Source organism: Notothenia rossii (assembly GCF_949606895.1).
Source record: "Notothenia rossii genome assembly, chromosome: 4".
NCBI lineage: Eukaryota > Metazoa > Chordata > Actinopteri > Perciformes > Nototheniidae > Notothenia > Notothenia rossii.
The window spans coordinates 88,095,345-88,121,180 of NC_136902.1; the positions used below are offsets into that span (position 1 = coordinate 88,095,345).

The 25,836-nt window shown below is 41.6% G+C and overlaps 1 protein-coding gene across 5 annotated transcripts in view; it reads right to left on the reverse strand.

The window, feature by feature from the left end:
* The window catches only part of sphkap (SPHK1 interactor, AKAP domain containing), a 181,079-nt gene that overhangs the window by 1,087 nt on the left and 154,156 nt on the right, over nt 1-25,836 (reverse strand). For 2 of the 5 annotated variants that reach the window (XM_079674367.1, XM_079674368.1), the window contains 8 exons: nt 15,819-15,878; nt 15,371-15,511; nt 12,987-13,257; nt 7,319-10,709; nt 5,820-5,981; nt 4,561-4,644; nt 1,273-1,322; nt 541-713 (listed from right to left, as the gene is read on the reverse strand). In XM_079674367.1, the coding sequence (XP_079530493.1) occupies nt 541-713; nt 1,273-1,322; nt 4,561-4,644; nt 5,820-5,981; nt 7,319-10,709; nt 12,987-13,257; nt 15,371-15,511; nt 15,819-15,878 (4,332 nt within the window). The remainder of the gene's footprint in view (nt 1-540; nt 714-1,272; nt 1,323-4,560; nt 4,645-5,819; nt 5,982-7,318; nt 10,710-12,986; nt 13,258-15,370; nt 15,512-15,818; nt 15,879-25,836) is intronic. The other 3 variants (XM_079674369.1, XM_079674370.1, XM_079674371.1) reach the window with 3 other exon arrangements.

Sequence of the window (25,836 nt, forward strand, 5' to 3'; positions counted from 1 at the left end):
CACACACTATAAATACACGGTCATCATCTTCAGCACATATAAAAGAGTGTATTATATCATAATATAGTATGTTGTAAAAAAAAAGTCATTGAAAAATACTGAAAACATTCTCATAAAGCATGTCATAAAATGTAATGTTAGAATATGTCAAACTATTATTAATACAATTCAAAAATGTAAAGAAAAACTAAAAAACACAACGTTTTCAACAAACTATACTATGACTCAACATATTATATATTATTAATATTATATATTAAAACATATTATTCTATTACTTTTTCAACATACTACATAGTTTCAATTATTTATTTTTTTAATTCTATACTACCATATGCAAAATATTTGTAACATAATATACGATATTTTCTTCATTACATTTTTGACATACTAAACTATGACTTTTTTTATGATATATTTCTGACATACTATACCATTCATTTATTAAAACATAGTATACCATGACTTTTGTCCCCTATTTTTGACATGCTAATACCAGTACCTTTTTTCCCAACATTTTAGACTTGACCTTTTGCTTACCTTTGCAACCCTTTTCTCTTTGGACTTCCTGAAGTAGAGCGCAGGCAGGCCCAGCTCGGAGGCAGCGATCCACTGCAGAGCCACTCGGAGCTCCGAGTCCACGCTCTCTGGATCCAGGTCGCAGTTCACCACCAGCAGCAACCTGTCGCCCAATGCCCTCGCTGAACTGCTCTCTGAAACATCCAAAAGTGACAGGAATGAGCTTCTGTTTTGGTTTTGGTCTGTGAAGACTAAAACTCTATTTGTTTGTGCAACCCTGTGTTGTAGAAAGCAATACATAACGCTGCAGTAAGAGAGCATCCCTATACAATATATACTGTAACAAACCTTGCAATCAGTCTTCACCATCAAAGCACCATAAATAATGCATTTCATTTTCTTCTATACCTGCTTGAACATTAATGCTAACATGCTAACCTTTGCATGCAATCAAACAGCATGTTCAGCTTCATCAAATAGAAATATCCAGGGCTCAGTTCTCCTTCCAGTTAATCTTTGTTGGATTGTTAGACATCAAAAAAGAGATGAACTCTATGTTGAGACACTTCAGGAGCTATGGGCCCTTATCAATGTTTAATGGACATCTTCAATTCAGAGAATCGCCTCTAATCAAGCACAAACTGCACGGTTCCTCCAGTCACTCAACAGCTTCTGGTTAGCAGAGCAGCTTACGCTTAAAAAGGAGGTGAATAAATAGGAGGTTGAGAGATCATTTTCGAAATATATTCTTACCAAAGATGTTTTCCTTTGTTCCCGCCAGATGTCCTTTCACTGTCTCCCCACTATGAGGGAAAAGTAGCAATTAAAAGTTGCAATAGCATACTGTTTAGGAATAGTTCAATATCTTGGAAGCTCAATCACTTTGTTGAAAAAGTGTTACACAAAGAAATTGACACCGCTCTTATGTCTCTACGGTCAACAAAGAAACTAGAACCATAGCTGGTTAGCTTAGCTTAGCATACAGACTGGAAACAAGGTTCAAGGTCCTTTATTGTCAAACTAACATACACTGAACAAAAATCTAAACGCAACACTTTTGTTTTTGCTCCCATTTTTCATGAGATGAACTCAAAGATCTAAAACATTTTCTACATACACAAAATAACCATTTCTCTCAAATATTCTTCACAAATCTGAAAAGATCTGTGATAGTGAGCACCAAACCAGTCAGTATCTGGTGTGAGGGTTAGGGTTAGGGTTAGGGTAATGTTGTGAATCGAGTGAACCCTAACCCTAACCCTAACCCTTATGTATGTTATGGACGACGAACACAGGCCACTCGATTCACAACATTACCCTAACCCTAACCCTCACACCAGATACTGACTGGTTTTCGGACCCCCCCAGACCCCCCCAATAAAGCAAAAATGCACGTTTCAGAGTAGCCTTTTATTGTGGCCAGCCTAAGGCACACCTGTGAAATAATCATGCTGTCTAATCAGCATCTTGATATGCCACACCTGTGAGGTGGGATGGATTATCTCGGCAAAGGAGAAGTGCTCACTATCACAGTTTTTTTCAGATTTGTGAACAATATTTGAGAGAAATGGTTATTTTGTGTATATAGAAAATGTTTTAGATCTTTGAGTTCATCTCATGAAAAATGGGAGCAAAAACAAAAGTGTTGCGTTTATATTTTTGTTCAGTGTAGCTACAGAGAGTACCGGTAATTATGTCGTTGAAAATCTTAGGTCACAGGCTTCTCCAACAATGCAACACAATAATACAGATAAGCAGACAATATTAAAGCAATATTAAAGTATATTATATTGAAATAATACAAAAAGAAAAATAGTTCTAAAATAAAGTGAGAAAAAAAAGTGGAATAGTGCAATACGAGTCTATATACAAGTTATTGGAATGATATATTAGATACTAGATAGATATCACTAAGTAGCAGATGAATGTTGTGAACAAGGGGAAAAGCTAGCCTGTCTCTGTCCAAAGGTAAAATAATCTGCCTACCAGCACCTCTAAAGATCATATATTGTTAGTTCAATCCATACTAATATTTGTATTGATCTTGTTTTATTTTATAAAATTGTGAATTTTAACAATATTTAGGGCAAGGCTTAAAAACAAAACAAGTGCGTTTTCTGCCTCTTCCACTGTTTATCATTGGTTATCCGTTAAACAGTGTTTGACTATTTTTAAATTGTGCGAAACAATATAATAATTAATTAATAAATAAATACAAAAAGGAAATGTAAAAACTGTGAATTGTGGTTTTAACCCTTAACTGCCAGGGCCACCATTTGGTAGAGCACATTTTGTGTCTTGATATCTTGTTGAAAAAAAATGTTTAAGCACCTGATTCAGCCAGCTCTACCCTTTGGTTGACATGTTATGCACAAAACAACCTCTAGATGTCACTGTGGTTTGAACAGAAAGCCCTTCAGCTAGCTTCCACTGAGAAAGTTGGCATGCTAAAAAATCACTGCTGAAGAAATCACTCTTTTTGGTCAACTTTTGTAAAGTAACCATATCATTGTTGACATATTTTAGTGTCAGAGCACTCACTGATCATATTTAGATAACTTGATGCACACAAAAAGTTTTAGCAAGGATGTAATTATTTTTTTGAAGATTATGCTAATGTTTATATAAGGTCGATTTGGCCTTTTATGGTAAACTAGCAATATGACTTTTTCAGAGTTTCAGAGATGTTTTCCAATAAAACATGGTAAATAAATGGCTAGATTCATGTTAATATTACTAAATATATTACTGCCTTATGAGTCTCAGAGTGAAAGAGTGATAATCATTTATATAGTAGCCTACCTTTCATGCATGGCATTCAGCCCAAAATTGCACACAGATGAGCAAGTTAGGCCAACACAGGATATGGACATGTGCTGTTAGGCCAGTGGTTTCCTGTTAGGCCAATTCAGCATATACAGTGAGATGAGAAAGTCTTTTTTTTATTATGAAAAACATTTAAAGGTGGGGTAGGTCATTTTGGAGAAACCAGTTCGAGTGCGTTAGAATTTGAAAATACACAGCCGGAAAAAATCTGCCACTTCCTTACAGAGCCCCTCCTCCAACACACACGAACGCGCACCTGACCAATGAGGGCACGAGATAAGTTTGTGCACAGATGGAAGGCTGACAGGCAGGTAGGCCATCCAGTTACTTTAGCCGGGCCGGCTCAGATGATTGATCGTGATTTTTACAGCGCCACGGCTTCAACAGATGACATTTTTTAATGTATTTATTGTCAAAGCATTTAATGTATTCATTGCTATCGGGATGTTAAGAGCATTCCATGGAATATAACAAAAAGTGTTTCTGAAATAAATTACACACCCCACCTTTAACATTACTTTTTTCCATTTTATTTTTTTTACAATTATAATTTATAATCTTATATGAATATATCTGGTTGTATATACTGCTCATCTTCCATAAAAGAAAAAAATATATTTCAGTTAGTGTTTTATTTGAGTTTGATGCATACAAATACTGTACTGTATATGATGATTGCTGAAAATGCACTTTTACCATAAAAGGCCAGCTCGACCAGTTGGTAGAGGCTCATAAAAACAAAACTGTGTGGTCAGACAAAAAAATAAAATTGTTTGTGGTTATTTGTGTTTTCCATAGCTTTTTTCTTGGTCTGGTAACTACCAGAAAAGCTATGGAAAACATATATTTTTAGCTAAAGGCAGTTATGTTCCACCAAATTCACAACAAAAGAGCAAATGCAAGTCTCCTAAAATGTTAATTGCTATTTACTTTTACCGTAATGTAAGGAAAGTATATTTCCATGTTGATGTAAATGTTGAAATGGATATAAAGATGGAGGAAATATAGCAGAATGAAGAAACTCTATGCATGAGTGATAGTCCAGCGGCCTGTCACAGTCACATGACACCTGTCTGCTTTGCTCCAGGTTAGAAAATGAGAAAAAGCAATATATTTTCCACATATTTCCTGTCTTATTAGAAAGAAAATGTCATTATGGGTATCAGAGAGACATGTTAATGAGACATATTTCTCCTTTCAACATGTGACAGTTACCTGATCGCTGTGCTCTGCGTGGGCCCGTCGGAGAAAGCGTCCAGGTCTGCGAGGCCCAGGCTGGACGCACTGCTGGTCCCGTTCCTGTTCACCAATAGAAACAAATATAACAGAGAGTGTGTTTAGCATGAAAAGCATCCGACATGATCACTGGCTTGTGAAGAGAACAAAAACCAGGGGCAGCAATGCAGGTCATGTTAGTCATTAGCTGGTGATTTACATTGACAACGAAAAAGCTGCAAGAGGGATTGGACGCTCGAGGTGGGAGGGCTGTGGGATTTTAGTCCAACAGCAAGCCTGTCTGAATATGAAAATGAGGAGATTAGGGGTGGTAGTTTAGGCCTTAGGTCACAACATGGATCTGGGGATGAGGTGATTTAAAGTAAGCAGGTACATGGAGAGGTTGCAGAGAGCAGCGAGGGTAATGGTGGTGCAGACAGCTACTACAGCAGTTAATAAAAGCAAAAAGCAAGAAAGTTGTGTCATTGCCACACTTCCGTTTTCTCTATAGCTTCACGTCTTAAGATATAAATAGATTTTAACATGCAGTAAACGATGCTTACTATATCATTTGGGTTGTTTAAAGGGCACCTTTAGTTTCAGCCAGTATATTATGGCTTTTATGAATTGTCTTCTTTTTGATTTGTCTTTGATTATGTGTTGTTTTTAATTATTATGTGTTGAATGCCTATGTGAAGCACTTTGAATTCCCTCTGTGTCTTCAAATGTGCTGTACAAATAAACTAACCTTGAACCTGCATATACAATTGGAGTGCATGACATCCCACAAACAGAAAACATGATACGGCTAAAGATTCAGATTGGGCTGCCCTTCCTATCTGAAATGCAAGCTCAATAAAAAAAAAAAAGACCTAGCTTATGTCAACAAGCAAGCCCAGAGCAGTGACTGAAAGTAGAAAATGTTGGTGTAGCTAACACGAATGAGAATTTGATGAAGCAGAAGATGGTGTAGCAAATGTTCTGAACTAGAGGTGTTGGATGTGAGAGGTCACAGCCCTGCACCGCTGCAGGAGGTTGTGTGTGGGGTGGAGGCAGGGTCTAGCCCCGAACAGTATGCCAACTATGGAGAGGGCTTCGTGGAGAGAGCTCTCTGCCATACACCGCCTCAGCAGGCGTGGATATTGCAGCAGCGGGGGGGTAGATTGGCGCAGGAGAGCACAGGTGTCAGTTAGCGATGGGCCGATGAGAGTGGGGTGAGGGTGGGAGCAGCAGCGTATACAGGAGCAACGGTTACTGACCCCTCGCTCAGCTGGATAAAACTACTGGTCTCCTCTTGGGGGTCATCCTCGGGGGTCATATGGGACCAGCTCCCCGTGCTCTCTTCACTGCTAGCACTCATTGAACGCTTGTCGCTCTTCACTACTGCAGCCCCCGCCACAGCTGGCCTGTCCCTCTCACTGCTGGGGAGAGCACACCGTAAGATGGTGGGATTGACTATCCAATAGTTCTGCACAGTTTCTGCTGCAATGTGTGGTTACTTTGGCTGTTTGCCCAGTGTGGCTGCCACTGTGTAAACACTGAGTTCTCTCAAAATGCATTTTAAGGCATCGATTTGTCTCTAAAAAATAAACATAGAATACATCTCAGTAATCTTACTTCAAGCTCCGAAGGCTTGTTATTTGTATACCTAAGGCTAATTCATTTCAATATCTTCAATCCATCAACAAACTGCATTCCCAAGCGACACTAGATTTTCCCCGAGAAGCGGATTAAATTAGCTCATAGTCAGCAGATTTCGGGCTGCCATCCTTGACAATTCCTGGAGGAAATCAGGTTTTATTGGCTAGGCTGAGTAATTGAGGTTCACTTTTACACAAGGGACAAACAGATGCACTCCACTTGTTCCTGGATTACATCTATTGTTAAGTTAAAAGGAGCGTGACTCTCCTGAAGCCCTTGAGCCTTTCAGCTGTTTTTCCTCTCATTCAATATTCAACAAGTCTTAGTTTTGATTATCTAAAGCTCTTCTCTCAATTAAAGACCCCATTTGTGGATAAGAAAAAACCTTTTTTCTTCTATCTACCCAAATTAGCTGCTCTTTCCACCTATACATTTCTAACAGGTTCATTTGACTCCAGACTGAGATGCATTATTAACTTCTTCAGTCTTCATTACCCTCAGAATCACCACCAAAATGTCAGCAAACACTCTCCCGCCTCCTCTGAAAGGCCACTGAGACACCTGAGTTTTTAGAATTAGAGTGAATTTGCAATGCCACTGGCCATGTCAAATATGATATTAATCAACATAGCCTTTTCACAACCCACACCCAAATGCTTTGCTATTTTAGTTGTGTCAATGTAATCCAAATATCTACTGAGTGGTTATAGTGGGTTAGCCAAGTGTTAGAGCAGCTAGAACCGATCAAGGTGAGTCGATCAGCCCAACAGTGGATAAAAGATGAAGCCACTAAAAGCTTTCTGCAAACACAGTACATCACCCTGACAGTGGGAGACCAGGCCCAGCCAAAGGTTTGTCAAAGCTCACACACTACTCAAATAAATCACTTTTTACAGCAAATAGATGTCTGTGAAATAGAACTCTTAAAATAGCCGTGACAGTTGTAGGATTGCATTTGCTAATTGCTCATTTTCTTGGATAATCTTTACCGTTTACTTTCTCACTTATCATTACTCTTTAAGATAATCTTTCAACATGTAAGAATGTTCTGTTGCTGGGTGTAAAAAACGTTCTGCTTCAAGGGGATTGTCATAAAAAAAAGTTAGCAGTGGCCTACCTGCTGCTGTTGGCTGGAGCTCTCTCTGTACGTTTGGTGACCGATGCTTCTGGGGCCGTATGCTGAGGTCCTCTTCCAGTCCTTTCTGGGTTTGAAAGAGTCTCTTCATCCCTCTGATCTCCCTCGATGTGGATCACAGGAACATCTCGGGGGGCCCTCATACGGGGCGCACTGCTGTCACCGGACCCTACTCCGGTACCCGTCTGCTCCTGGCTGGACCTACTCCGACTAAAACTCAGGTGAGATTGTTTGAACCCCCTCCTTCTTTCCCCAACAGGCATGTGCGGCTGTGAGATACACCCAGATGAACCCCCAGCTGCATCTTGTTGGCCGCCCATGGCAGACTTGCCAATATCTACAATGTCAGCTGCCATGCGATTGGCAAACTGCTGCACGTGGGGCTGAGAGTCCGCTGCTGCCCCCAGATCAATACTGTCCTCGGGATCAGCAATGATCTTGTTCTTTCTCATCAAGGACTCGATGGAGCTCGACCACGTCTCATGAATCAGCATGTCAGTGATCTGGTCCGTCCCTCCCCTCTGATAGAGGCAGGAGTCGGACTTACACAGTCCTGTGGCTGACAATGAGATGGTGGGGAAGATATTCAGCGTGTCTCCATGCATGTTCCGGGCGAATCCGTCAAAAGAGTTTGCCTTAATGGGCGAGTTGACGGTCAGTCGCGAGTCCGAGGAGCGCCGATCTGGGACGGAGGACTGTCGTATGCAGAAAGGAGTTCTAGGAGAAGGGGGGAACAGGCTGTTGCTCCACTCCTTGGTCTTGGCGATGCCATACTCTCTGTTTTCCTTGTCCATGTCCCGAAGCATAAACCTGTAGAACTCCTCTGTGATGCTCTCTGTGCTGGACTGTTTGGACAGGCAGGATGAGGCCCTGACATTAAGGTGTCCATTTTTCTTTGAGGCGGCCTGTTGAACGGCTGCCGTCAGAATGCTGGTGGCATTTTTCCCTGCGTAGTAGTCCAGCAGAAGGTCAAAGCCTCTGCCCTCAGTCTCCATCTGGTTGACCATGAACCGTGAGAACTCATCCGTGATGCTCTCACAGCTGGACTGCTTAGAGATCGAGCTACCACGGCTCAAGTTCTGACCTAAGCGATTGCCGAGGCCCAGGGTGTTGGATGTGCCTGAGCGGTCTGAGTCTTCTTCTGGAATACTCTCATAACTTGAAGCCTTCCCACGGCTCCACCTCTCACACTGCAACCTGCTGCGTGGCAGGCCCGTTTTGGAGGTATCAATCACATTGAGCTCAGGGCAGTTCATGATCCTGGCCGTGACTTCGGAAGCAAAGAGGGCAAAAGGGTCCTGTGGTTCGTCCAGGTTCACTGATTCATCCACCACCCGGTTCACCAGGCGCTCCATCAGCTCTGGTTGCTCCTCTGTTTTCCTCTTGATCTCACTGAGGCGTGGAGCACGGTGTTTCTTGGAGGCAGCATTGCTGTTCTGTGCCTCTTTCCTCCTGAGCACCGTGCGGCAAGCAGGGATAAAGTAGGCCTCTGACCCATCGGGACACGACCCTTTGAGGGCACAGAACCACGGTTGTTTCCCAGTGTTGTTTTCCAGGCAGATGGCTGCCAGTTCTGTGGCCATTGACACCACTGTGGCAGACAAATCATCTGCATAGCAATTAATGGGTGTCCTAGTCTCTGAATCCATTCTCCAAGATAGAAGAGAACTGCAGGAGTTGAGGGAGGACTGGGGTGTGAGGGAGGACTGAGGGGTGAGAGAGGACTGAGGGGTGAGAGAGGACTGTCGGCTGTCGTTGCTTGTCACTAGACGTCCTCTCCTCTCTGTGCTGTGAACCTGGATTTCACTCAAAGGTTCTCTGATAGGACCACTGCCCTGCTGGGGGTCAGAGAAAGATCTAGACTGACTTTGTCTGCATGAGGACTGATGCTGGTCTTTGCTGTGAGCTGTGGGGGAAAATGACATTTGATCATTTTCTTCAAGCAGATATTTATCCTTCCACCCAGGAAACATGGGAAGCTTATCTGTGCAGTGTGGTGCGCTGCAGTGGTTCTCACTGTTAGTGGACTGGCTATGGCCAACTAAGCAGTGTAATTGACTTAATGGATCCTTACTCTCCTTAATGTTAGGAGGCTCCCTAGCACACGTATCACCCTCTTGTGTGTCATATGGCCCTTGGTCAAATCTAGAGACGTGACTTATTTTCTTCTGTGTCAAACAAAGGATATCGAACAGCAGGTTGTTAACGCTGTCCTGCAGGAAAACCTGAAGGCCTGGTGCATCTTTTCCGGTACCCTCCAGTTCTTTTTTCTTTTTTGCTTTCTCGAAAGCATGCTTGAACAAGCTGTCTGCCACCTCATTTATTAAGTCATCCACCTCTCTTTCATCCATGTAGGATTGTTTTGGACACGTAATGCCATCTACTATCTTGTTATGCGTGGCCTCCAGCAGATGGGCGATACTCTTGTAGCCTTGCGGTTGAGTCAGTACCTCAGCTGCTTCCCTGTGTAGGACCTCAGCAATGTTTGCCCGAAACGCCTCCACGCTGGTGCCCTCTGCCACACTGCAGTGCAGCGTGACGGCCGCAGAGGCTTCGGCCGCAGACATCAGACCACGAGACGCCGTGTAGACTTCGGCGGACTCTTCGTCAGAATCGCCGCACTCCGTTGACCCCTCTGTTAGCTCCACAGCCGCTACGGCACCAGCTACCTGAGCCATGCCACACATGGCTGAGGAGAAGGAGTAGTCAGATCCCTCCTCTGGTTCATTCAGATCCTCCTCTGGGTCTTCCTCCTCAGCCGATTCCATGGCCAGCTGTTCGGTCAGCTGCGGGTTGGTAATGGTGCCAATGATACTGGCAGCACAGGCCAAAGCTACCTCCACATGTTTGGATGGATGCCCTCCATTGTGGTGGGGGATGTCAGCCTGTTTCCCTTTCTCTGGCAACTCACTGGCGTTGGCAGGGATATCCTGGTGAGGCACATGAGACACATGGGTCTCAGCCCACTCGGCAGCCCCTTCAGAACTGTCCGGGCTTTGAACTATAACAATCTTGGGGAGTTCAAAGGAGCAGGTGCGCTGTTGGGAAGGCCCTTTGGTCTTTGAGGAACCAGTGGCATTGGGAGGACGACTAGAGAGGGACACGCTGACGGCCGCCTCTGAGACAAAGGAGGTTTCATCCTGAGAGAGGCGTATGAAGGCGTCTTGCAGTACCGACTCAGCCAGATTGGTGGCGTAGTGACCAGCTGACTCCTTAGTGTGGAAGCTGGCTCGCCGATGCTGCCCTCCCCTTTTCCCCTCTGCTTCCTCCCTGTTCTGATGGTGGGCCAGCTGGGCTCTCTGACATGACAGCCTGACACAGTGTTTGTGTGAAGACTCAGCCGAGCTCTCTGCCAGGTCACCACTCTCTGCTTCTGTGAGGAGACAGAGAAAAACAGAGGAGGACAGGGAATGAAACATGTCCTCACTGATTAAGGAGCAGCTCCATCAGTTTGCAAAGTGTCACAGCAGTAAAGCCTAACCTTGTTTTACCTTTCCCTGAATATTGGAGTTGGGTCTTTCATTTCCCCTCATTTAATTCACCAACAACATAACAACATTTGAATACATAACTTTCTCTCATATCATGCATTCGTAGTCAATAGGGAAATCTGCCAGTGCTCTCTATACAACTGCAATTTCAAAAGTCTAAAATAATGTTTAGAACTTAAACACTTATTTAGTGTGTAATAGTTTTAGTTAGATATTAGACCCTCCAGAAAAACGCGATTTTGCGATCGCAGAATTTACCGCATAATCAGCTAAATGGCGCAGATTTTCAAAAGGCCGCATAATCCACACATTTTTCCACACAAAGTTGAAAAAAAGATTAACTCGTCTTGACGTGACGTGATCAGCTCGCGCATCACAGAAGGTAAACAACACTGTATAGAGTGAACGTGTGGAGCTCACACGAGAGAGAAAACACCAAGATGAAAAAATCTAATCCATCTCATTTACCGATGAACATTTCTACTAAAGACCGGGCAAAAAGTGGGGGGAAACTATTCTGCACCCCGTGCAACTGTGTGTTGGAGCATAAGAGAAAATCGACGGTGACGACCCACTTTGATTCATTCAAACATTCGAAAATGCTTTCTGATGCTGCGGACAAGAAAGCCATTCAACTCACGTTCACCGAGGCATCGACCTCCAAAACCCTTTCGAGGGCTACAAGAAACGAAGTGAGTAGCCTGCAAGATGGAAGCTGGTCAGATAACGAACGAGTAAATGAAAACAGAATGAGGCGGAGAAGTGTGTGTGTGTGTGTGTGTGTGTGTGTGTGTGTGTGTGTGTGTGTGTGTGTGTGTGTGTGTGTGTGTGTGTGTGTGTGTGTGTGTGTGTGTCTGTGTGTGTGTGTGTGTGTGTGTGTGTGTGTGTGTGTGTGTGTGTGTGTGTGTGTGTGTGTGTGTGTGTGTGTGTGAGATTAAAATAGCCCAATTGCTTTTACAATAAATAAACATTGAATGTGTTTAATTGAATAGGAAAGGGGTTTAACGTTAGTGGCAGGTTGTGTGTGAGAGAGAATAAATAAGACAGCCCAATATTTAAAAAAATATATATGATCTTTTCCCGCATATTTAGCATATTTCGCAACTTCCCGCAATTTCACAGCATAAAATCACATAAAAACCCTGCATGTTTAATCGCATAATCAAGGATTTTTGCCCACGTTTTTCTGGAGGGTCTTGTTGACATATTTGTACTATCTATCTAAGAAAGGCAGAGTAGGAAAACAGCCATTACTTCAACGGTTGCTAAAAATGAGATATGAGATATTTAACCACTCTTCACATAGATGTAGATAATGATGTTTGCACTAAGTTAAACAAATGTACCTTACCGTCAGGATAAACGTATCCATCTATTTTTCAGAATTCAGATGTTTTCTCAGAAATCCCACTTAAATCTCAGAATTCATAGAAAAGTCAAATGTAGCTGTATTTCTCTTCCCTAGTTCTTAAATTATTCCACAAAAACAGCAAAGAAATACAATCCAATCCAGTACCAATTACGGTTAGTGCGATGGCTCTCCCCCCTCTCCCCCATGCCCCCACTGGACCTGGACGTTAACACCCCACACAGACTCAGACACCCAAATCCAGCACCAGTCACTTTTTACGCTGCTATGTACAATCTTGCACTAATGCACATTTCTCAAAGTTATTGAAGTGACTGTCATTTTGTATATATTGATTGTTGTGCTTTTATTTAGGTCTTAATGTGTGTATATGTATAAATGTGTGTTTTGATTGTGTATATAGGTATATACATATTTGCATAGATATTTGTATATATTTATTTGTATTTTTGTATTCGGGACTGTGGGAAAAGGGATTTCGATCTCTCTGTCTGTACACACAAACTGAAAGATGGACAATAAAGTTGACTTTGACTTGAGGGTGATGGAAGTGGGATTGCGATCAACAGAATATTTCACTCCCCGGCTCAGCCCCTCTCTCTATCCATGCAAAAACCCAAGTGAGTAGGTGAGAGTTGTCAGGTATGACAACTATGAACTCTGCCCTGAGCTTCGGTGAACACGCCCACCACCAATAATAAGTAATACAAAAACAAACCCACAGAGACCTTACATGCGGCTCCTACACGGCTGAAAACCAAACCTCTATGGTGGAGGGAAGGAGGCTCACCGTTTCTGACGCCATCGTCCTCGCTGTCGTCTCCGAGGTGTTCGGAGGCCGTCAGGAAGTCCTCCTCGATGGAGGAGATGGAGCGGTTGGTGTCGTCGTCGAGCCGCTGCCCGGCTGCTCGGCCCTGCTGCAGCTGGCGCTCCTTCCCCCACTGCAGACCGATCAGGAACTTGTTGATCTCGTAGATGATGTTCTTCTGTTGGGTGGAGCGTCTCTGTGCTGAACACTGAACCAGACACACTGCGGTACCTCTGTGCTGCTGCTGGCCGGCCTGAGGGCAACAGAATCAGAATCAGAAACAGGTTTAAGACACATGCGAGGAGTTTGATGTCCAGGTGCATACATAAAAGAAAAACAAAAATTAACAAAAATGTAAAACACAGATAGAGAACTAAAAACATATTTAAAATAACAAAACAATATAGTAAAATATAACAGTATTTAAATGGAAATGGAATAAAAAGGAATAAAATATGGAATAAAAGTCGGCAGTTATAATAATATTGTTGTACATTGTGTTTATTAATGTAATGCATAGAATACATCTGATGCTTGATCATGTAGAATGGAGCCATATATAGCTTATGATTCATGATGGGTATATCCAACAGATACATTTTGAGTTACAGTATATTTTTTAGAACTGTTAAGATACTAATGCAATCTAGTATTTACAGCAGGGGTGTCAAACTCAAGGCCCGGGGGCCAAATCCGGCCCGCGACTTCATTTGATGTGGCCCCACGAGAGCTTGCAAAGAATATAATATGTTTATTATACGGTTACATTCCACTTTACAGAAGCAGGTTGCCCATAAACTACATGTCCCACAATGCATCTCAAATTTGACTTTTTTCTCAGAATTTGACTTTTTTTCTTCAAAATATGCACTTTTTTCTCCGAATTAGATTTTTTTCTCAAAATGTCACTTCGTTTTTTTTGCTTTTCCAGAATTTGGCTTTTCTTTTTAAATAATTTTGTGACATTCTCACTGAAGAGACTTGCAATTATTTCCCCTAGACTTCTGCTTTCAGACGTAGTTAATTATGAAGTTATTACCCTATCCGATAACAATCCAATGCAGAGGCAATAATGTAATATAATACATTATTTTATATCTATTAAATATTTATATATGTATTTTTATATAGTCTTAAAGTTACAACCGGCCTTTTGAGTGCAACCTTCATGCTGATGTGGCCCGTGATGAAATTGAGTTTGACACCCCTGATTTACAGTATGTTATAATGTTTTGATAATGGGCAACTTTTAGTTAATGAATGGTATCGGGACGCATCATTTGGGTTATTTTTGACATCATATTCTTGACACCTTACTTTTGACATTTGAATACCGGTTCACAAAGCTGATATTTGGATTTTGGAACGATTTAGTTTCTTGTTTTCAAGTGGAACCAAACAGCATCTACATGCGTGCTTTTGGAAAATGTTTGCCGGACACTCTCACCTTACCTCATATGGCTTCAAAATGTTTAAAAATGATCAAAATGTAATTAAATGAAACCCCAGGAATAGCCACATTAATGTTAATACATGCTCAGAGAAATACAAACCAATGATGAAAGCACACATTAGACAACACATACAGTCACACAATATGAGATATGGTATCATAAACATCTTAGACCTGCTTACTCAGTGAGTTTATGAAGCTTTAATGTCTGTTTTGGTTCATTTCTTCCGCATACTACTAATTCAGTAGATATGCTCATGCAAGTTTAATTGTCTCCTCAGGCTGTGTATTGATTCTAACAATGTTTTTATACAATGATTTATTTGGTGGATAAAAAGTCTGTGAATGTTCAGTGGTTGCAAGGGAATATTGGATTTAGGGATTAATACAGATCAAAACAGAAAGGGATATTATTCAGCTGCTATAGTTTGTTTTTCTATACTTGTTTAAATCCTCAAAGCAGTGTGAAATTGTACATGTTTTTCATAAAAAGTAGGCCTGCTATGCTACAGAGGGTGAGATGTTTGTATTGGAGTGAATGGGTTAGAATAACTAGATTAAATGAATGAAGTGGCTCCAGTGGATTTCTTCCTGGCACCAAAGGATGAAACCTAATTACACATGACATTACATTACATGTCACTTGTTAGACGCTTTTATCCAAAACGACATACTACTCACTGGTACATACTCAATACTGTGGGCAATCCCTACAGGAGCAATTTGGGGTGAAGTGTCTCAGGGACTCAACGACATGCTGACTGCAGTGGGGTTTGAACCCTGATCCGAACACCAACGCACAACCCACTGCGCCACACAATTGCGGCACAAAGCAAGGGCTTGCACTTTCTGCTTTGCACCACCTTCCAGCTATTTAAAGGCTGGATATACTTGTAAGGACTCAAAGACTCACCTTAGAGGGGGAGAGGGGGAGTGTTTGGCAGGTTTCTGAGGCCTCCAGCCCACCCAGAAGTAGGATCTCATTTTCTTTGGGCTGGTGGACAGTCAGCAATTCCACCATCTTTGGCAGGTCTGGAGACACCGAAGCCAGTTTCTGTCGGAGCACATTGACAGTGTGAGATGATCAAAAGAAAAAAGCTTTTTCAAAACTGAACATAAATGCATGCTGTGTGCTTCCAACACATAATTATAAAATGATTTCTGTGAGAAGTCTTCAGCCATGTGCCATGCTGCCAACCGCCAGCTGCAAACGCTGCACATCATCCAAACCAATCAGCCCTCTAATTCTGGGTAATGATCTTGACTCCATGGCAACTGAGCCGATGATTATAATGTGAAATACAGATTTCCTGGGAGATTAAAAGTAGGCGGGAAAAAAAAGGGATGAGGATTATGCTCACCTTGATGCTTTTGTCGTCGCGATAGTCTGTTTTCTGAGGGTCCAGATTCACAAAGCAGATCTGAGGGAGACAAAAAGAGAGGGACAAACTCAATGGGGAGATTGTACTTCAGTCAAACAATTATGAATTCCGATTTTTCCAACTAATATCGTAATTGTGATGTCATTCATTGTTATTATTCTCATTATCATTGAAAAATATAGTGCAAGATCATGGTGTAACTTTCTCAAGAGGATCTGTATCGAACAAATGTGTTTTTGTTAAGTCTGTAGAATACGATTTGTATACCAAGACATCTCAGCAGCTGAACAATACTTCATTCAAATGTGACTTTTAACACATATTCAAAGAGGCCTCATTATGCTTTTGGGAGTTTCTCTTTCCTGTAGTGTGTCATATAGGTTTTTGTGCATCTAACCCACATGTGTCAAACTCAAGGCCCGGGGGCCAAATCCGGCCCGTGGTGGATTTAATTTCGGTCCGCAGGATAATTTCTAATTACTATTAGATCTAGCCCGCCGGTATATTGCACGCACACCTTCACTCCACCCTGAGGGTTTCCTCAGCTCAGAGCCTGAGCCCAAACATTGATGACCTTGCACCCAAGATGAGATGCCAAGTATCTGAACTAGCATCACAGAGCAGCTCACTGAGTTTAAGGCGAGACACTACAGGTGAATAGGGTAATTTTTTTAACTTAAAGATATCAGCTAGAAATTTCTCCAGTTAATTACTTACAACAAGGCAATTGTTTTTTGTATTACAAGTTTTCAGAAATAGCATGTTTAAATATGCAAATTAGTCATAATCTCATTAAATATGCGCATATTTTAACACATTTCAGGAAACACATTTTTTTTATTGGATAAAGCCAGGTTCAAAATTCTTGTTTCATTTTGTTGTCATATTAGAATTGAAGGCTTTTACAGAAGGGATTTTTTATATCTCTTTTTATCACTAAATAAATCAGAAAATACTGTCAACAGCCCTAAAATATCAATTTTCGCCATGTTTTTAGGTATAAAATGTTATATAATTCAGGCTATGAATGATAAATGAACAAACCCTTCTGTAAAAGCCTTCAGAATATGGATAGGAATATAACTGGAAGGTTTGGTGTGTCTACGTGCTACTGAAGTGGAAATTTTGTGCTCAGAGTAGGAGAAAAAACTCATTTTGAGAAAACGACCTTTAATGGATGTTTCCTTCTGCACTTTTTCTCTCACGACAACAGGGCATGTTTGGTTTGTTCTTTGAGGGAAATAGTTTTGTTGAAGCTGTTGTTGGCCTGTGGGAAAATGTAATCATAAGAAATGACTCTGGAGAAGCTGCAGATAGAGCCATAAGAAATGAATGCAACTGATTATTGAATGTTTAATGTTGTTTTTATAGGCAATCATTTAAGCTTTGTTAGTTCCAGGTTTAATATGTGCAATAAGTTCATTTCAATAAGTTCTGCAATAAACATTGAACCAGTCCGGCCCTCGACTAGAACCCATTTTTTTTATTTTGGCCCACTGTGTATTTGAGTTTGACACCCCTGATCTAAATGGTCTGTAAAACCTCAAATCCCTGTGATCCCCCCAGAGGGACTTTCTCTCCCACACACTCCCCCAGAGAGCAATATGTATCCTCTTTAAAAACAATACTGTGTTTCTTGCAATCTATATTTTCAATGAACTGTGCCTCTGTACCACAGAAGCTGAGCAGGTGTAGGGTAGAAACTAAAGTGTCTCAGATGTGAGAGTGCTCAGAGGGAAAGCTTTGTTTTTCCCACCGCGCAAATCCTACACACCAAACAGCTTTTCTTAAATTAGTGACTCAACAACAGTCACTGTCTGCTGCCTCTGAAGCGCAGAAAGGCTCCCATTGGCAAACACCTTTCGAAGAAGGCTTTCTGTTCTGTCATGGTGTGCAAAAACATGCCTTCCTTTCCTCCTCTGTCTCTCTTTCCTTTGTCTCTCTTTCCCTCCTCTGTCTCTATTTCCCTCCTCTGTCTCCACTCCTGCATTGCGCCCCTCTCCCATCCTCTGCCTCATTCCCCTCCAATCCCACCCGTCATTATACCCGAATGCACGTTTAATGGCATGTGACGCAGTCCTCACGTCAGCTGGGACTGTGGTACTGTCCGCCGGCTGCTGTTTCAAACCACAGTGCACACACACACACACACACACACACACACACACACACACACACACACACACACACACACACACACACACACACACACACACACACACACACACACACACACACACACACACACACACACACACACACACACACACACACACACACACACACACACACACACACACACAGCTGAGACCCCACTTGAGATCCCGTACTCTGAGCTCCTGCTTTAGGGGGACTTTAGGTCTCAGTCACGAACATATACATATTTATATATCAAACTAAGTGCCAGTGATTGAAAAGTACATTTGAATTATTTAGTTAAAGGTCCCATTTCCAGTGATCATAATTCCATCATTGAGGTCTACTAAAATATATTTACATTGTTCAATGTTCCAAACTCACATTGGTTTTCTCATACAGCATCTCTGTATAGCATGTACACTCTGTCCTACACGCTTTATTGGAGCTCCTGCCCCCCCACCTCCCTATGAGCCCACTGTGCTCTGATTGGTCAGCTCTTCCACTCTGTTCTGATGAGTCAACCACCGTTACAGCGGAACATCAGTGATTATGTTTTACAATGGCGTTTTTAGCAACCGGGTGTAATTTGAGGGTTTGTCACTCTGCAGGCCGTTTACATGCAGGAAAAGCTACATAACACACAAGGGGACGGGTAATAACCAGAAAAGCATATGATGGGACTTTTAAGTACATTTAGTCATTCTAAACATACTCAATCACAATAAAAAGTACTGCATTGAGAAGTAAAACAAGTAGAAGGTATCAGATAAATATACTTTTTAGGAGTAGGTCAAATCGAATCAATCAAATTGTATTTATGTAGCCCAAAATAGCCCTTTGAATTGAATGGAGTTGAAGGTCTCAGTCACGAACATATACATAGTTATATACGTCTAACTAAGTGCCAGTGATGGACATTTTTTGGGGGATTCTTTAGTTAAGTAATTCTACACTGTAAATAATTTCAAGTTAAAGTACTGCATTGATACAAGTAGAAAAAGTAGAAGGTATTACTGTAGGTCATTTCTTGCACTATTTTATTGGTTTTATTTGTTTTATATATATTATGTTGCATTGTTGGAGGAGGCTGGGACTTAAGTTTTTCATTGCCATATGCACACTGTGGTTACTGTGCGTATGACGATAAAGTTTTGAATCTTGAATCTAATGTAGGTAAGTAAGTAGGTCAAAACTAATCAATCACATTTTATTTATTCAGCCCAAAATCACAAAAAATAGTAAAAGGTACCCCATGAAATAAATGGAGTTGAAGTATAAAGTGGCATAGAAAGAAAAAACTCAGGTATACAGGTACAAGTTGTACATAAGTGCAGTCGGTGGGGGAAGATACATTTACTTAAGTATGTACTGTATTCAACCTGAGTATTTTCAATATATGCTATTTTATACAACTCCACCATTTTAGAAGCCATATTCAATTCCAAAACATTTATTTGAAAAGCTTTATTTACTCTACCGTTCCAGATTCTAAGCTAATACAAAATAATAATCAGGAAATACAAAAACTTGGACTTAAATATGTTTAAATATCCAGCAGCAGTATATCAAGTTATTAAAATGAGCTCGACCTTTACAAGCTGTGATGGACACAAGTCATTTTATATATGTATCTAAAATGGCCATTAAGCACAAAAGCTACTTTTGGTACATCAAGTATGTTTTGATGACTACATAGTAAAGCTTCTCTGTCACAAGTAAAAGTCCAGCATTTCAAATCGTACTTAAATAAAGAGAAAAAAATATCGGTCTGTATGTATAATGTAAATTGTCCACAGTGAAGTTATCCAGAATAATCATTGTGAGATAGGGGTAAGCAAAAGGTTGTGTTTTTTGTTCAAACTTGTAGCGAATCGATCCTTTACGGTACGTCCACATGGCAGCGTGCGTTGAAGCTTGCCGGTGGGCGTGTCTGGCGCGCGACCAACAACCAATCACATGGATCTCTCGCCCCAAACACACAAGCACGCGGTTTGATTGGCTAGCGCTTGTACTGGCATATGATTTGATTGGCTGACGCTTCCGTCGACGCTTGAAAAGTTGAATTTTTCTCAACTTTCGAAGTGAGCAATGGAGGCAAAGCAACGGAGGCAAAGCAACGGAGGCAAAGCAACGGAGGCAAAGCAACGCGACGGAACCACAATGCAGTTTGGCAAAGCTTGACGTCACCCCATTAAAAGTGAATGGGAAACATCTCTGTTGAAGCAATGCACGCTGCTGTGTGGACGGGCCGTTATAATGGGTTTTAAACTGTGGTGAGTTTTAGAAAGTTGCTTTATTTCTGAGTACTTCTTCCACCTCTGAGTCACCACTTGAGTAAATGTACTTAGTTACTTTGCACCACTGCTAAATGTAACCATGCTCTTCATTACTTATCAATATACACTGAACAAAAATATAAATGCAACACTTTTGTTTTTGCTCCCATTTTTCATGAGATGAAATCAAAGATCTAAAACATTTTCTATATACACAAAATAATCATTTCTCTCAAATATTCTTCACAAATCTGAAAAAATCTGTGATAGTGAGCTCTTCTCCTTTGCCGAGATAATCCATCCCACCTCACAGGTGTGGCATATCAAGATGCTGATTAGACAGCATGATTATTGCACAGGTGTGCCTTAGGGTACGTCTACACTACAGGCATCAAAAAATGCTTTCAACGCTTCGCCCATTCACTTGAATGGGGTGACGTAGAAGATTTTTAATCTTCGCCGAACTGCATTGTGGGGAGCATGGCATGGCTTTGCAAGCATCACGAGCATCTATCGGCATCAAAAGTTGAACAATGTTCAACTTTGCCTCTGTTGCTTTGCCTCCGTTGCTTTGCCTCCGTTGCTTTGCCTCCATTGCTCACTTCATCGATGCTTGGCATCAGCCAATCAAATCCCGTTTATGCAAATCCCGCCAGTGCAAGCGCAGCCAATCAAACCGCGTGCAAGCTGGGAGAGCCAGACCGCAGTTGATTCCTCATATTCCAAACGAGAAATTACGGTAGCAAATCACCCGGTTCTTTACGACCAGAACTATTTACCGGGATACAAACCGGAGGAACCAGGCATGGAGGGAGGTGGCAGAGACAGTGGGTGAAACTGATAGTTTTTTCGCCTGTTTGGAGAGTTTATATCCAGTTTACTTCGTTTTAACATTGCTATTGCTTTGTATGTCGGGGGCGGGAGATTCATGTGATTGGTTGCTCGCAAAAAATCGCCAAGCTTCAGACACGCCCAGCTCCAAGATTTTTTCATGCCTGTAGTGTAGACGGGCCGTTAGGCTGGCCACAATAAAAGGCCACTCTGAAACGTGCAGTTTTGCTTTATTGGGGGGGTCTGGGGGGGTCAGAAAACCCTAGGGTTAAACCCTAACCCTAACCCTAACATGTCACCCATTGAGCATGTTTGGGATGCTCTGGATCGGCGTATACGACAGCGTGTTCCAGTTCCTGCCAATATCCAGCAACTTCGCACAGCCATTGAAGAGGAGTGGAACAACATTCCACAATCAACAACCTGATCAACTCTATGCGAAGGAGATGTGTTGCACTGCGTGAGGCAAATGGTGGTCACACCAGATACTGACTGGTTTTCGGACCCCCCCAGATTCCCCCAATAAAGCAAAACTGCACGTTTTCAGAGTTATTTTGTGTATATAGAAAATGTTTTAGATCTTTGAGTTCATCTCAGGAAAGATGGGAGCAAAAACAAAAGTGTTGCATTTATATTTTTGTTCAGTGTATATACTTGAAGTTAGTTAAATTGTGTTCTGTTCAAACCTCTTTGATAAATAATAAGCTGATAATCTCTGTGTAATTTGACTGTATTGCTACTACTTTTAAGGAGAATAGGAGTACTTCTTCCACCTCTGAGTCACCACTTGAGTAAATGTACTAAGTTACTTTCCACCACTGCTAATTGTAACCTTGCTCGTCATTACTTAGCAAACCTTATGTGAGTCACTGTCTATGTTTACAATTCAAAACTCACACAGGTGGGATCCTGCTGTCTCTTTAAATCCCCAGATCTGCTGTACCTGCTGCTACCTTCCCCCTTCTCTCCTCTCTAGACCTGAAATCAGCTGGAAAGCATATATATATAGTTTCAAACAATCTTGACACACATCGCTGTTTGAAATAATTTCCCCTTGAACTGAGGTGTGCTAGATCCATCGGGCGAGACTTCAAAAACAGCCTCAGCGCCATATGAGATATAATATATCTTTCGTTTCTTTAATGTATCTGTGACGCATTCAACTCCATGTAAATGTATTCCCAGAAATCATGTCATCCAGCATCAAGGTGCAAGTATATTATTACTATTTCTAATATCACGTTGCCTGACTGTTGAAATAAATCTATGTACTCATGAGTTTATATATTTCAAATTCTGCCTCACTTTGAATTCAAAAGGCGATACCAGAGCCTGTCTGAATGTCCTTCAGCTGAGGCGGTAATGCGGCACAATCAGAGGAGGGCAATTAGCCTTTTACCTCCAATCTGGTATCCTCCAGTGTCAAACATAATATTTTCCAAACTATTAGGCATAATGTGATGAAAATTGTTGCCCGAAAAACGCAGTCAGTCGAGTATAAGAAATGGGAAGTCAATGAGAGCTGACAATGACTGAATGAATGTTTTTTTTCCAGCCCCCCCCGGATCCAACCAAGCACTTTCCTCTCTCTGCCCTTCATGTGTCACCTCTAACATTTATCTGAGTACCGAGAGGCCGGCTCCTTTTGTAATTTCTCCTCGACATAATGAGTGTTTTTCACTGGAGAGTACCACCGATTGGTCAATTGCTTATCTGTTGTTCTGATCAGTTTACCGAGTGTGACGACGAGGACCTTTTGTAAGAGGAGCTGCTAAATGTCAACATCATGCACAGATTATTCAACAGCATTTATTGAAACCAAAGACAATACCTTCATTTTGCCATTTGTGACCCTATTTTGAAAGAAAATATGGCCTTTAATTCTTGTTTTTAGTCCATTTGCAGAAATGTCACATTGTTTTGTTTCTGTTGCTGATAGATTAAAGGGGCCCTTTTATGTTTTTCACCTTCTCTCTGAGGCGCTGTTTACACGAGAACGAAATGGTTGTATCTGCTACTTTTCTCTTTCGTATAGCCCGTTCGTTCACACGAGGCCGTAACGGAACTGCGGAAACGGACCCCGCAAACGATAACGGGTCCCAAGGTGGATAGATCTGCAAACGGAACGCTCTGGGGGCCAACCGGCTCCGTGTGTAAGCCCTATACGATCATTTCCTGATAACGATGAAGCCATAGCCCCGCCTCTCCCCACCTCTGCTGCTCACCCCCGCGTCACCCGCGTCATTGCTGATGTGTTTTCGCCAACAGCCTCTGCTGCTCACTGCTGTAGCATGGTCAGTAGCTACTGTCTGCTACTGACCACCATGCTACAGATGTTAGTGCTCCTAAATCTACAGGTCCTCTACCACAACCATCAGCAACAAGTGGACATGGAGAACTACATGAACTACATGTTTGCTAAATCCACCGTGGAGAATAAACAGAAGGGTAACCATGGCAACCATGGCAACCATGCTCGGGGGTCTTCTTCGCTGCTTTTGGTGTATTTTGTGGCAGAAGTACAGCACCACTTACAGGTCCGGCATATGTACTACAGCGTTTCAAGTGGTCTCGTGTGAACGGAAGACTTTTTTGAAACCGAATTCGGTTCGTTTGCGCTCCCGTGTAAATGGGGTCTGAAACCAGAGCCTGAACTAAAACTAAAATAACATCCGGAAAAAATAAACTAGAACACATTTCAAACACGTTGAAGTGACTGTTATTTTGGATATATTGATTGTTGTGCTTTTATTTATGTCTTAATGTGTGCATATGTACTTTATAAATGTGTCTGTTGATTGTGTATGTACAGGTATATATTTTTTTGTACACATATTTTTATATATTTGTAATGTTTGCATTCAGGATTGTGGGAAACGGTAATTCGATCTCTCTGTCTGTACACACAAACTGAAAGTTGACTTTTATTCATTCAGCTTATTATCGTTTCTTTATGAACAGGTTGGATGTTGTAGAAGTTAATGATTGAGTTCCAACACCTGTTTAATCCTCCTGTTGTTTCCTGATGACCATGCAGGGACAGGCGTGAGCGCACAGCGTCTGGTGGCCTCTCTCTCTGAGAAACTGATAGAATTAGAGCGTGTCCCTGGGCTCGTCTCACACGGTCGTAGAGATGACTAGACGGCCCTCTGCTCTCCAAATTTAGAACAACTGCCTCTCGGCTCACACCATCTGATGGGGTTAAATTGCTTCCACCCTCCTCAAGGTCAAAACCGTGGATCACTTGCTTTTCCTCAAAACTGTGTGTTATCTGCAGGCGATGCGATGGCAGGCGGGGGGGAATGTGTCTTTCTGGGAAGCTTTTCAATTTCTAAATGAATACTGCCCAAGTGCTCCCGAGCAAGGGCCCTATTGTGGTGTGGAATGCATAGAAGTTGACAATGAGACATACTGTATATGAAATTATACATTTAAGTGCGTTATAGTGTAGAAAAGCTGCAAGGTGATTCTTGGTTGGTAGCACATTGACATTTAGATTCAGGGCATATATCTGCAGCCAGATGCAGGGCAAAGATGAGCTTGAAACTATTAAAGAGGGTTAGATTTAAACACATCAAAGTAGAAGAATTAAATTAAATTACGAACCTAAAATGAGCGCCACATGTCCTCTTTAAATTGGGCACAAACACCAGTAATACAATGATGAGGTAAAAAGTCACCTTGAAGTCATGACACATGTTTTTTAATGCCTCCGTCGAAGGAATCATGTTTTGCCAGTAATTCCCATTGTCGTGATTTCCATAAATGTTGAATTGACTAGATTGTGATGGTCCAAAGTCACTGTAATCTCATCTTTAACCTCCAATTTGTATCTGTTTATCCTTGCGTGCAACTTCACGTTTGTTCCATATTTTTCGAAGAACAACCCTCCTGTAATCCCTGTACATCTTGCAGACTTTTGGCACTATTGTTTCAAACTAACCCTTTCATATACCGCTGATCCACTTTAAAAGTAGATATTGCACCAACTTCAAGTTAGCTACTTTGGACAGTGTCAAAAGAAAACTGACTTTGTTAAAATCCATCCAATCAAACATCCTCACTGTGGTTACCCGCAGAACATCACACTCTGGTGTCCTTCCACAGCTGTGCCCAACATCAGCCCAGCCAAACAGAGGGAAACTCAGGGGCGACTGACCACCTGTGCTGGGGACAACCAAGTGAAAAAGATGGTGGGTAATAAACTCAACAGGAGGAAAATCTGGAGGCAGCCTCAGGGGCAGCAGGCAGCAGTGGAATAGAGGATATTTCAGTTCAACCTTCAGCAAAAATGTATCTTTGGTGTTCGAAAGTTTAAGAAACATGTCCCTCAATTTGTGTTTTTTTATTCCCTAAAAAATTAAATAAGGAGGTTAAACTCTTTTAAGTTAGAGAGTTAAGTTGTGTCCTCTCCGAATTGAAACTGATTAACTTCATCAGTTCTTGACTTTGGAATTATTTGTTTGATAAAATAATTGAATTTCACAGTATGCCTCCGCCATCTAGTGAGGTTACAGTTTATATCAGTTCCGTCGAAAACATCCCAAATTTATATTTGTATCTGATTCAATATTTGTGTGACATTGTTGTTATTATGTTATTTTTTACCAAAACAAGAAAAACATTTTTTAATTTGAATGTCAATCTTCTATTTCATAACTAGTCAAATGTGATTGGAAATGGCTTCATCATACTTCAAACAGTATCATGGGAATAGCTGCAGTAGCTACGGTAAGAGATGGAGATAACCG